At 45.0% G+C, this 11,697-nt stretch overlaps 2 protein-coding genes across 3 annotated transcripts; both read left to right on the top strand.

Annotated features, from left to right (window-relative positions):
- The first annotated feature begins 322 nt into the window (after positions 1-322).
- LOC136451311 (cyclin-A1-2-like) lies at positions 323-4,292 on the top strand. The gene is made up of 11 exons (XM_066452022.1): positions 323-617; positions 1,446-1,854; positions 1,951-2,084; positions 2,445-2,537; positions 2,623-2,756; positions 2,859-2,934; positions 3,047-3,123; positions 3,208-3,241; positions 3,343-3,492; positions 3,597-3,731; positions 3,815-4,292. The coding sequence occupies exons 1-11, from the start codon at positions 423-425 to the stop codon at positions 3,884-3,886; spliced, it is 1,509 nt and encodes a 502-aa protein (XP_066308119.1). The 5' UTR covers positions 323-422; the 3' UTR covers positions 3,887-4,292.
- Positions 4,293-9,837: 5,545 nt separating this feature from the next.
- LOC136451312 (7-deoxyloganetin glucosyltransferase-like) lies at positions 9,838-11,697 on the top strand. Of its 2 annotated transcripts, XM_066452024.1 has the most exons (3): positions 9,838-10,498; positions 10,616-11,485; positions 11,608-11,697. In XM_066452024.1, exons 1-3 carry the CDS (start codon positions 9,988-9,990, stop codon positions 11,628-11,630), a joined length of 1,404 nt encoding a protein of 467 aa, XP_066308121.1. In that variant the 5' UTR covers positions 9,838-9,987; the 3' UTR covers positions 11,631-11,697. The 2 variants fall into 2 exon arrangements, with proteins under 2 accessions (XP_066308121.1, XP_066308120.1); XM_066452023.1 differs by lacking the exon at positions 11,608-11,697 and having other exon boundaries at positions 10,616-11,570.

Consider the following 11,697-nt stretch of genomic DNA (forward strand, 5'->3'; position numbering starts at 1 on the left):
ACTTAGGACCAAAGCACGATCGTGTACTGAAATGAAATGAAAAAAAAATAAGATAGGCAACGGCGCTAGAAAGTGCCGACGTCAACCGCAAAGACACCTGGTCGTTTGAATTTCAAAACCAACCGCTCCAAGACGGTGTAGGGTTTGGATCAACTGCCTGCCGCTCTCAACGGCCTAATCACCCTGGCACAAACGGTAAACGATTCGAAAGTTTAGGGGTCTTTTCCTAAAAAATCCACTCCCTTGCCCCTCTTCTTCCGTTCCGTCTCCTCCGCCTGCCCGTCTTCTTCTTCTGCTCTGCTCATCCGGTCGGGACCCAAGCCATCCGCTCCGCTCCCCCGCCATAGGCCCCGACCATACCGCGGCCCGAGGACTAGGGGGATCCGTCCGGTTCGGCCAGGGGGGAAGGACCTGTTCCGACGATGTCGACCCACGCCGCCTCCCGCCGCTCCTCCTCGTCCTCGTCCGCGGCCGCCAAGCGCCCCGCGATGGCGGCGGGGCCCGCCGCCGCGCAGGCCAAGAAGCGCGCCGCGCTTGGCAACATCACCAACGTCGTCGCCGCTCCGGTGGGGAGGGCCGCCGCCGTTGGGAAGGTCGCGCCACCGGCCACCGCCGCGGTACGTGCGGCTCTCTCTGCCCGTCAGGGATCGTTTGTTGCGCGGTTGGCGGGCCTTTCTTTTTCATGCGCAACACAAGTCATTGTGCCTTTCTTTTCCCGGACCCAGGTGTTCTTGGCGTGGGCTGGGCGGGCTCAAAGGTTTCACTTTACTACTAGTACCTTTTTTTTTCTTCTTCCGGTTTTCACCTCAATAGTTTCGAATCCTCGTAGCGTGGCTCTTCTTGGTCCTTGAGTTCGACTAACTTGAGAGATGAATCGAGGGCATTTCCCGGTTTCTCCTTCTGCAGGTTCCGGAGATCTTTTGTTTCTTTTGCCACTCGCCACTGCTCATTTCATCCCCTTCTTGATACACAGTTTCCTTTCTTGGATACTCTAATGAGGCGTGATGCGTGTCCTGGCTGTATTTGGACACCACCTATTCCACATTCCCTGAATGCTACAGATTTTGTGATATCGTACTGTTTGTTACTCGCAATCAGTCTTTGCAACTTTAACACAGCTCTTTCAAAAAAGGAATCCTGAAACATCTCTTCCTCTTGGTGCTTTAAAGCCTACTATACATGCTTTAAACACACTCCATGGGGTTGTTACTTGTACTTTTTATTCGTTGAATTGAAATCTTGGATTCTGCTCATCATGCTCAAAAATACAGACCTCCGTACAAAAGAAAGACCCTTGGTTTTTGGAACGTGGCAATCTTTTGTCTTTGTTTGCTTTGGAATCTTCTCTGAGCAATATGATATTATGTGTATGTATGTACCTGATTAGTGGAGCCCCCAAACAGAGGTTTGAAATAATTTGTCCCTTTTGTTCAAATCTCATGCAGAAATCGAAGTCAGCTACCTCGGCTGCACCCTTAAAGAAGCCATCTTTGGCAAATGTTCGCAATGTGAGCTCCATTCGGGGTTCTGCTGTGAAGTCGGCTTCCATCAAGCCAGCTCCACCAGTATCACGCCTTGGCAGCAGCACAAGGCAGAAGCATAATGTTCCTCTTCCTAAGGTGCCGACCACTGTCCATGTGCCAAGTCGTGCTCCTGCCTTGGTACCCTGCAGCAGTTTCGTGTCTCCTGGACGTTCAGGAGATTCAGTTTCTATTGACGAGACGATGTCGACTTGCGACTCCATGAAAAGCCCGGACTTCGAGTACATAGACAATGGGGATTCCTCGATGCTGGCTTCGTTGCAGCGACGGGCGGATGAACATTTGCTTATATCAGAAGATAGAGATGTTGAAGGTCTGCTGAGATTCATATTAAGATCTCCATTTTTAAGTGTATTTTGTCGAAAAAAAATTGTTGATTCAGTCGCGTGTGGTCTACTTTCCTTTTCAGAAAATAAATGGAAGAAAAATGCACCTGCCCCAATGGAAATTGACCGCGTCTGTGATGTTGACAACGACTTGTTGGATCCACAGTTGTGCGCTACTCTGGCTTCTGACATCTACATGCATCTGCGAGAGGCTGAGGTGACACATTCTTTCCTCAACCCTGGTGCCAAAATGGTTTCCCCTCAAGCACTGAACATAAGGAATTTTGGGTTGACTGCAAAATCTCTGCATTGATGCCACTAAATAAGCTAGGCCGTAGTAATATTTACTTCAAGTGTGTTTGGTCATTTTATAATTGCAGTTTACCAATGTGGGAACACTTTCTGATTTTTTATGTGAAGTTTCATTGTTGGTGCATTAATGAAGCTCGATTTGAGCGAAAGAATATCTAATTCTGTTCTGAGGAAAATTTGGGCTACGCTTGATCTGACGTTAAAGAGTCCTAGAAAACTCTGATTCTTCTTTGATTTTTACTAATAGTGCTTTACTTTCTGGCAGACAAAGAAAAGACCATCAACTGATTTCATGGAAACGATTCAAAAAGATGTCAACCCAAGCATGAGGGCAATTTTGATAGACTGGCTCGTGGAAGTAAGCCTTTTCTTCTAAACATAAGAAAAGCCTAAAGAAAAATATTGTCAACTTTCCGTGGTATTCATGATTTTTCCTCGTGCAGGTTGCTGAAGAATACCGTCTCGTTCCTGATACTTTGTACCTGACAGTTAACTACATCGACCGTTATCTTTCTGGCAACGAAATCAACCGCCAAAGGCTGCAATTACTTGGTGTTGCTTGCATGCTTATAGCTGCGTAAGATTCTGTTACTCATTCCCTTTACTTCTTTCAGTTGTCCTCGGTTATCATTAGGCTGTTGGCATACTGACTTTGACGTGTTGGAAACTTCAAATTCAGAAAATACGAGGAGATATGTGCACCCCAAGTAGAAGAATTCTGCTACATAACAGACAATACATACTTCAGAGATGAGGTTTGTGATAGTCCTTTGTTTGTTCCCGATCATTCTTTAAAGAAAAATACAGTAGACCATATCTGATAGTCCTTTGTTTGTCATCGTCACTGAATGACTTGTACGTTTAAAGGTTCTAGAAATGGAAGCTTCGGTGCTGAATTACTTGAAGTTTGAAATGACAGCACCTACAGCAAAGTGCTTTTTGAGGTGCTTCCTGTTCTATTTCATTTTAGTAAAATTAATTATACCGATCTAACTTGACACTAACTCTTTTCTTTTTGTTTACAATAGGAGATTTGCTCGTTCTGCACAAGCGTGTGATGAGGTACTGCCACATAGCCAGCTAATGGTTACTAGAAGGAATTCCTTAATTAGTTACATATATCATATATGACATGAGTTCACTGATAATTTCTCTTTGTACAGGATCCTGCTTTGCATCTCGAGTTCCTCGCCAATTACATCGCTGAGCTATCGCTGCTGGAGTACAATCTACTCTTGTACCCTCCATCACTAATAGCTGCCTCAGCTATTTTCTTGGCGAGATTTATACTCCAGCCAACAAAGTATCCTTGGGTAGGTGGCATCATCATGTTGCTGTTTCATACATATCTTTGTAGCAGTTGCCTAAGGAAATGTCTTAGGAGCTAACTTACACATCCCATTGCAACTGGAAGCAGAACTCCACACTTGCTCATTACACGCAGTACAAGCCGTCGGAATTGAGCGACTGTGTTAAGGCATTGCATCGCCTTTTCAGCGTTGGTCCTGGGAGCAACCTTCCAGCAATCAGAGAAAAGTACAGTCAACATAAGGTAACTGGACCTGGTCCTGAATTTCTTCAGTTAACAACTGTACTGTTAGTGCTAATGCCATCCTCTCCCTTTCCTTTCCTCAGTACAAATTTGTTGCAAAGAAGCAGTGTCCGCCACAAATCCCTACCGAATTCTTCAGGGATGCGACATGCTAGACCAGAAGGCCCAGCGGTAGTTCCAGTTGCTTACTGAATTCTTCCTGATGTGGCTCAAATGCCCAGTGTAGCACCTGCACACCTGTGCGGGTGCTTAGTTGATGCAGGATGTGCTGATGATCCCTGTTTGTGGTCATGTTAGGGCATTCGTGGGTGTGTTTTTTTTCTCTCCTGCTTCTTGCTGTAATCTTCCTGTATCTAGACCAATGTCTGCAGGCGCATGTAAATCGGAGTTGTGTAGTAGAGCATAACATCTCGTTTGTAATGCCATAATACTGACTGGGAGTCACAGTCACTTGAAGCATGGCTACCAAGCATGTTGGATGATGTATACTCCTACGTCAGATTCATTGCTCTGTCCCTGGTAGTCTGACAGTAAGAGCACCAGAATTTAGGGGGTGTTTGAATCCTGTGACTAAAATTTAGGAGGTGTCACGTGAGGATGTCGCATGGGGTGTTCGGATACTAATAAAAAAATAAATTACAGAATCTGTCAGTACTCTACGAGACGAATTTATTAAGCCTAATTAATCCATCATTAGCATATGTTTACTATAGCACCACATTGTCAAATCACAGACTAATTAGGCTTAAAAGATTCGTCTCACAAATTAGTCACAAACTATGTAATTAGTTTCACAATTAGTCTATATTTAATACTCCATACACGTGTCCAAACATCCGATGGGACAGCGACTAGGAGGAGGAACCAAACACCCCCTTAGTAGTGCTCATTCTGAAAATCCATTGTTCTGTCCCTTGTCCTTGAAGAATTCTACAAACTGACGCAGGGTTGAAGTTGCATCTTCCATTTGCTTAGGAAAATTTGCCTTAAGATACTCCTACGTGTTTCTTTGGAGGGGAAGAAATGAACGAGATTAGAAACAACTGACAGGAAGAGAAGAGAAGAGAAGAATAAAAAATAAATTTGAGCTAAGTCGTGCGCGTCCTAACCAGCTAAATCGCAATGACGTTGTTGCATGTTCCTCGGAACAATTATACTTGTTTCATTTCAAACGCCAAGATCTATAGGGTAATAGCTCGGTGCCAAGATCTACGGCACCAAGGCCTTGTCCACGTCGGTGCCAGGTCACCGCCACGTCCGATGCCTCGCCAAGACCTCGGCGCCATTGGTCATGGCGCCGAGACGTGTTTCCTCGGCGCCAAAAGCCATGGCGCCGAGGTCAGGGTCCATAAACGAAAATCAAACCACCAGAAGTCTATTTGTGAATATTTTTTTTTAAAATGGCTGAAAAATAAAAAATTCGGCCTAATGGCTAACTCATTGAATGAAAGTATGACCAGCACCATTTCATTCATATTCTTGTGTCCTAGTTATAGAGCTTATGATCATGAGAATCTAACAGGATGTACACCTCCCGTTTAGAGAGAAATTATATAGATCAAAGTATCAAACACCACCTGGTACCCTCACCTATTGGGTTCAATTTGATAATGTGAAATGCACTCACTTTTGAGTACTTGAGGCCCATTTTAATGAAAACGAGAAAAATGTGCAGTACTCGTATACCTTCTCATGACCATCTCCTTGTCCTTTTTAGTGAAATTAGTGAAACTAGTATGACAATATGTAGAAAACCTGCATGTAAAATTCAGTTTGTGATCAAATATTCCTCAAATACAATATTGTTTACCCTATCTAGATTTCTATTTGCACATAGTCAATTGCAACAGCCTAGTTTTCTCTCTGCAATGCTGGCAGGTATCTTTCACTAAACAAGGCTGCAAAAGTAAATCGCTACTCTGATCCTTTATTACTACTAAATCAGGACACGCTGCGAGTGTTGATAGCAATGGCCCAATGCCGTTCCGCGCTACTCGCACGGCTCGAGTGCCTAACAATAGTGTTACCACTAAGTTACCATTCAGTTCAGCTGGCGCGTGGGCAGCCACCGAGGCCCTCCTCATTTTTGGTCACGTGCGGCAGGACTTATTGCTGTTGGATCTGATTTGTAGAGCCGATTTGTTATGAGAGAAAAATATTATTTCTATGACTAAAAAGTAGGGCGGATTCTGGCTATAAGCAAACAGGGCCTTGAAGATCCTGCGCCTGACTGGAGAAGCTGATGCAGTAGGCGACGGCGTTGAAGGTGTTGGTCTTGAAAAGAGGATAAAACTCTTGGAAATGATTTTTTCGGTGCGATCCAAATTTCGTAGACAATTGTGTTACATGTTGTACTATTTCATGATAGTTATTAACAAAACAAAATACAGTATGGGCTGTCTGATTTTGGCTAAAATAGAGCCTCATCAACTGTGTTATAGATTCTCAGTTTTTACAGATAGCATGATTTGGAAAACAACGAATGGTTCTAGTTTTTTTTTTTTTTGAAATTTATGGTCCTAGTTTATGGTTGGACAACAGATCAACTGCTAAGTCTTTCTTGTTAGAAAAAAAATACTGAGCTTCAGGAATATTACTTAGATACCTGGTTGATTTCTCCCAATGCAGTTAATTATCTCCATTCAAACAATACTGTTGTTTTCTCATGTTGTAAAATATTGTTGCATCCAAAGGTTGAAGCCAGCGACGGAGCCAGCGCCCGTGCTACCGGGGCTTCAGCCCGGGCTACCAATCGAGGGAACGTGGAGCCCCTCCTCAGCCCCACCTTAATTTTTTTGCCTAATTATATGGATTAGGAAGGGCCATAGTAGAGATAAATCGCCGTAGAATTTTGTTCAGCCCGACCTAAATTTTTTTCTGGCTTCGTCGCTGGTTGAAGCTAATCTTTTATTTGAGTTGATTTCTAACAATGCAGTAAACTTCGTTAGAAAACAAACAATGCAGTAAACAACCACTATAATTAACATATATACAAAATTGACCAATCCTTCTACGCAATATAAAGATAAGAGTAAAATTCATCAGCGATGCTCAATGTTGTCTGGAGGTGTTATCTAGGTCTTCAAAGTTCTAAAATGCATTTTTGGCTCCCTAAAGTTATAACGGGTCACATCCAGGTCCAAACGGGAGTTTACCCGACCCACTATTCTACGCGGCATGTCGATTCAATGCTTATATAGATCTAACAGATGAGACCCAAAATTTGTATAATTTTTTCTTCCTGAAGCCTATATCAATTTTTTTTTAAAAATCTAAACAACTACAAATAAAAAACTCAAAATTAAAAAGTTGTACATCTTGTCAAGCTACAACTTTTGTACATAGAGTACTTTTATTCGACACCATAGAAGAAAGATATAATTTTTTCTAATGCAGCAAGCCCTGATACACGATTAATATACTGCTAAAACTTTATATTATTATTTTACCATCTTAAGTCTCAAATGATAAAACCCAAAACTAAGAATTTATAGATTTCATCGAGGGCTATAATTTTCATATACAATGTATCTTTATTTGACATCGTACAAAAATGATTTTTCTAAGGTGACATACCCTGGTACGTGATTAATATACTGATGCAACTTTATATTATCTTTTTGACCATCTTAACGACCTCGAATGACAAAACCCAAAACTAGGAGTTTGTAGATCCCATCGAGCGCTACAATTTTCGTATACAAATTATCTTTATTTGACACCATACAAGAAAAATATGTTTTTTCTAAGACAACAAATCCTAATATGCGATAATATGATGCTGAAACCTTATATCATTTTTAGCATATTAACAGTCTCAAATAAGTAAACTCAAAAGTATAAAGATGTAGATCTCATCGAGGGCTATATTATTCGTATAAACATCATCTTCATCCAAGGTTGTATGAAAAATGTATGATTTTTAAAAGGAGTCTTGACACACAAGTCCAGGTGACGCGGCAAAACAACACTGCAGCTAACACGTGGGTCCCATCTTTCATATTCATGCAAGCGCTGAATCGACATGCCATGTAGGATAGTAAGTTGGATAAACGCCCGTTTGGATCTAGATGAGACCTGTTATAACTCTAGGGAACCAAAAATGTATTTTAGGACTTTGAAGACCTAGATGATATCTCCAGACAACTTTAAGAACCGCTGCTGAATTTTACTCTAAATAGAATATCTTGTACGCAGCTCTCGACACTCTAGATATAAGTTCTTTTGTCTTATATGTTGAAAAATTACATCATTTTGACATATTAATTTTTATTTAAAACAACCTAGATGTGTAATCGCTATGACAAGGCAAATGAGGTATTCAATTTCATCACTCATCTTTTCGCAATGTCATTACTTTCTTTTGGCGTTTTGATGATGAATGGAGATTTTTTGTCAGGCTTACTGTCATATCTGATGCCAAAGCAAATCCAAATAATTATGTCAATGCGCGAGGAATCTTCATATGAGCCAAGAGGTGGCAATCGACATGACGGTGGCGAGGATCATAACATGAATATCTTCCGTGAGAATATTGCTAATAGGCGAGAGTAACGTAAATAAAAAAAGTAGCACTCTCTAAAAAGTTTATGTATTGTTTGAACTATAATTTCTTTGGATTACATTAGGTCTGCATGCGGATAAGTATTTTTTGTTGAACTATGTGCCATATTTTGTTGAACTATTCACTGTACCAATTTTAAATTATTTATTTATCAATATCAATCAGGTTGATTATTATTTTAGCAAGCAAACAGCAAAAAAATTGAACTCCATCAGGTCTCAGGGCATGTACAGTTCAGTGGCTGAAAAATCCAAAAGGTACAATAGTTCTTTTGAATTAGAATTTTAGCTCATGATCCAAACGATCATGTAGTTTGGACCTTTAAAGTTTAATCATTTAAAATTTAATTCTAAACTTTTGGCAACTAAATTTTAGACCGAGAATTGAATCGAACTTCCCCTACCACAAAGGTACTGATGAAACAACTTCTTCTTAAAAGCTGTTATTTAGAGCGTGTTTGGTTGAGGGCCTCCAAGGCAACTCCCATGCCAAACGGCCTGTTCGTTGGTTGGTTTCTAGGCTGGTTTGGACTGGCTGGTGCTGGTTTATTGTGAGAAAAAAACATTATTGACTGGCTAGTTTGGACTTGCTGAAACCAATAAACGAATAGGCTAAAAGCCATATGTTGCCTGGGAGCTAGGCAGCTTTGCCCAGGAGCAATCCAACGAGCCCTTAGCTTCTCGTCACAAAAACAGTTTCACAGATGAAGACGAAAATACTGGCTTTTTCTAGCTTTCTTCCTACTATCATTTTTGAGAAGCCGTTTGACCAACGTTTTTTTAAATAACTTTAACTTCTGCTCTATGGAATCAAAGGAAAAAAAAAAACTATTCAGAAGTCCAACCGTACAGTAGTAGTTACTGTATCGATCGACGTGCGCAAAAGTCTTCCAACAACGTATAGGTACAGAGATCATTTAATAGGGAAGTATCGCAGGCCACCAGCAATTCATTTAATGGGGAAGAAGGAGAGGAACCGCACTTTAAGGATGACAACGGGGGTATACCCGTCGGGTATCGTCGGAACGTTTTCTTCTTGGCTATGGAGAATTTATTCTGTCTCTATCCCCATTAACTGTCTCAGATATAGATTCTTGTCCATCCCCATACCCGTCGGGTATCGGTCGGGTAACCGATAACCGACGGGTACTGCATACCCGATAAACAAGGATACTTGGGGTCGTAGCTTTGCAATCGGAGACGTTTCTTCTTCACCCGGGTATAAGTGTCGAAGTCTCGGAGATGCCGAGGAGAAGGAGCGAGGTTGCGAGGAGAACGAGCAAAGATGGTAGAGAGACCGAACTGAGGAAGTGAGAGGCACGAGCGCTCGTGAGACAGGCGTGCTTGTGCTGCTGGCGGAGATGGTGAGGAAAAATTGAACGAGGGTTCCTAGAACACACAAACTATATATATGACTGTTCAGATTTGGACCAAAATATCTATGTTGAGTTTCTTTAGACCTAATATTCGCATGACAGCTCAAATAGTCGGGTTCCCCAACGGGTAACGGTGACGGATAAACAGGGAACGTTCCCGTACCCGCTATACCCGTCGGGTATGAATTCTTTCCTATTTAGATGTCCGTAAGTAAAGATATGATCCAATTTCCGTTCCCTAATAGATCAAATACCGTATCGAGGCCGTTGCCATCTTTACGCACCTTGGCACCGCAAGAGCTGACCGACCCTCGGCCATGTCGACTCGAGCTGAGAAGCCAGCCACCCACGCGGTGTTCTTCCCATTCCCGGCGCAGGGCCACGTCACGCCGGCACTGCACCTGGCCAAGCTCCTCCACGTCCGTGGCGGCGTCCGCGTCACCTTCGTCCACTCCGAGCGCAACCGCCGCCGGCTGCTCCGCACACGAGGCCCCGCCGCGCTGGCCGGCGCCCCGGGCTTTGGCTTCGCCTCCATCCCGGACGGCCTTCCGCCGCCCTGTGGTGAAGACGATGACGACTCCCCGCAGGTCATGGTCAGCCTGCTTGCGTCACTCGACACCTTTGTCCCGCACCTCAAGAAACTGCTCGACGACCTGTCTGCCTCCGGAGCACCGGCAACATGCGTCGTCTCCGACATCGATCCCGTCCTGCGCGCCGCCGCGGACGTGGGTGTCCGGGCGGTGGCCTTCTGGACGACGAGCGCCTGCGGGCTCCTGGCGTCCCTGCAGTGCCAGCAACTCATTGACAAGGGCATAATTCCCCTCAAAGGTACTGCATGGAGATGCTAGCTGTCTCTGATTAGTGATTAATATCGATCCGTAGATGAACAATTACTGATTGGTTCATCAATTGCTACCAACCATCAATGTCCAACTTCGTCTGCAGATGAAGAGCAGCTGCGCGATGTCTACCTGGACAGCACGGTCATCGACCCGGTGCCGGGGCTGCCGGCAGACATGCGCCTGCGCGACATGGCAAGCTTCGTCCGGACAACGGACCCCGATGACCCCATGCTCCGCGTCGTCCTTGCACACATGCAGGCTCTACCGACGGCCGCGACCGCCGTCGTCCTCAACACGTTCGGCGAGCTGGAGGGCGAGGTCGTCGCCGCCATGTCGGCCGTCCTTCCACCCATCTATGCCGTCGGCCCGCTCCCGCTGCTCACGGAAGCCGATGCCGGCCCACTGGAGACGCTGAGCGCCAACCTCACCAAGGAGGACGACGGGTGCCTGGCTTGGCTCGGGAGCAAGGAACCCCGGTCCGTGGTGTATGCCAACTTCGGGAGCATAGTCGTGCTGACGAGCCAGCAGATCGAGGAGTTCGCGTGGGGGTTGGCCAACAGCGGCTACCACTTTCTGATGGTGCTCAGGGGCGCCATGCAGACGACCACGACGCTAGCGCCGGAGTTTGTCGAGGCGACCAAGGACCGGGGCTATGTGACGAGCTGGTGCCCTCAGCGGGAGGTGCTCCGGCACCAGGCCATCGGCGTGTTCCTGACGCACTGTGGGTGGAACTCCATGCTCGAGGGCATCTGCTCCGGGGTGCCCATGCTGTGCTGGCCCTTTGGTGCGGACCAGCATACCAACCGCCGATTCGCCTGCACGGAATGGCGCGTCGGCGTCGAGATCGGCAGCGACGTCAAGAGAGGGGAGGTGGAGACGCTAGTAAGAGATGTCATGGGAGGGGAGAAAGGCAAGAAGATGAGAGGACAAGCTGCCCAATGGGAGGAGAGAGCATCTGCGGCTTCAGAGCCAGGTGGGCCCTCTTGGGTCAACTTTGATAGGTTGCTCAATGAGGTTTTCCATGATTGATCCATATCGATCTAATACCTGGCCTCTTTGGTACGGCTCCACGTGCTCCGGCTCTGGACACTGTAGCTAGCAAGAGCCGCGGGGGCTAGATATTCGCGCTTCGTCGGCTCCATGAACAGTGCGCACGCTACAGCGAGGGCGAAAAGGTGGAAAGAG

This window comes from Miscanthus floridulus, chromosome 5 (genome assembly GCF_019320115.1).
Source record: "Miscanthus floridulus cultivar M001 chromosome 5, ASM1932011v1, whole genome shotgun sequence".
NCBI classification, from domain to species: Eukaryota; Viridiplantae; Streptophyta; class Magnoliopsida; order Poales; family Poaceae; genus Miscanthus; species Miscanthus floridulus.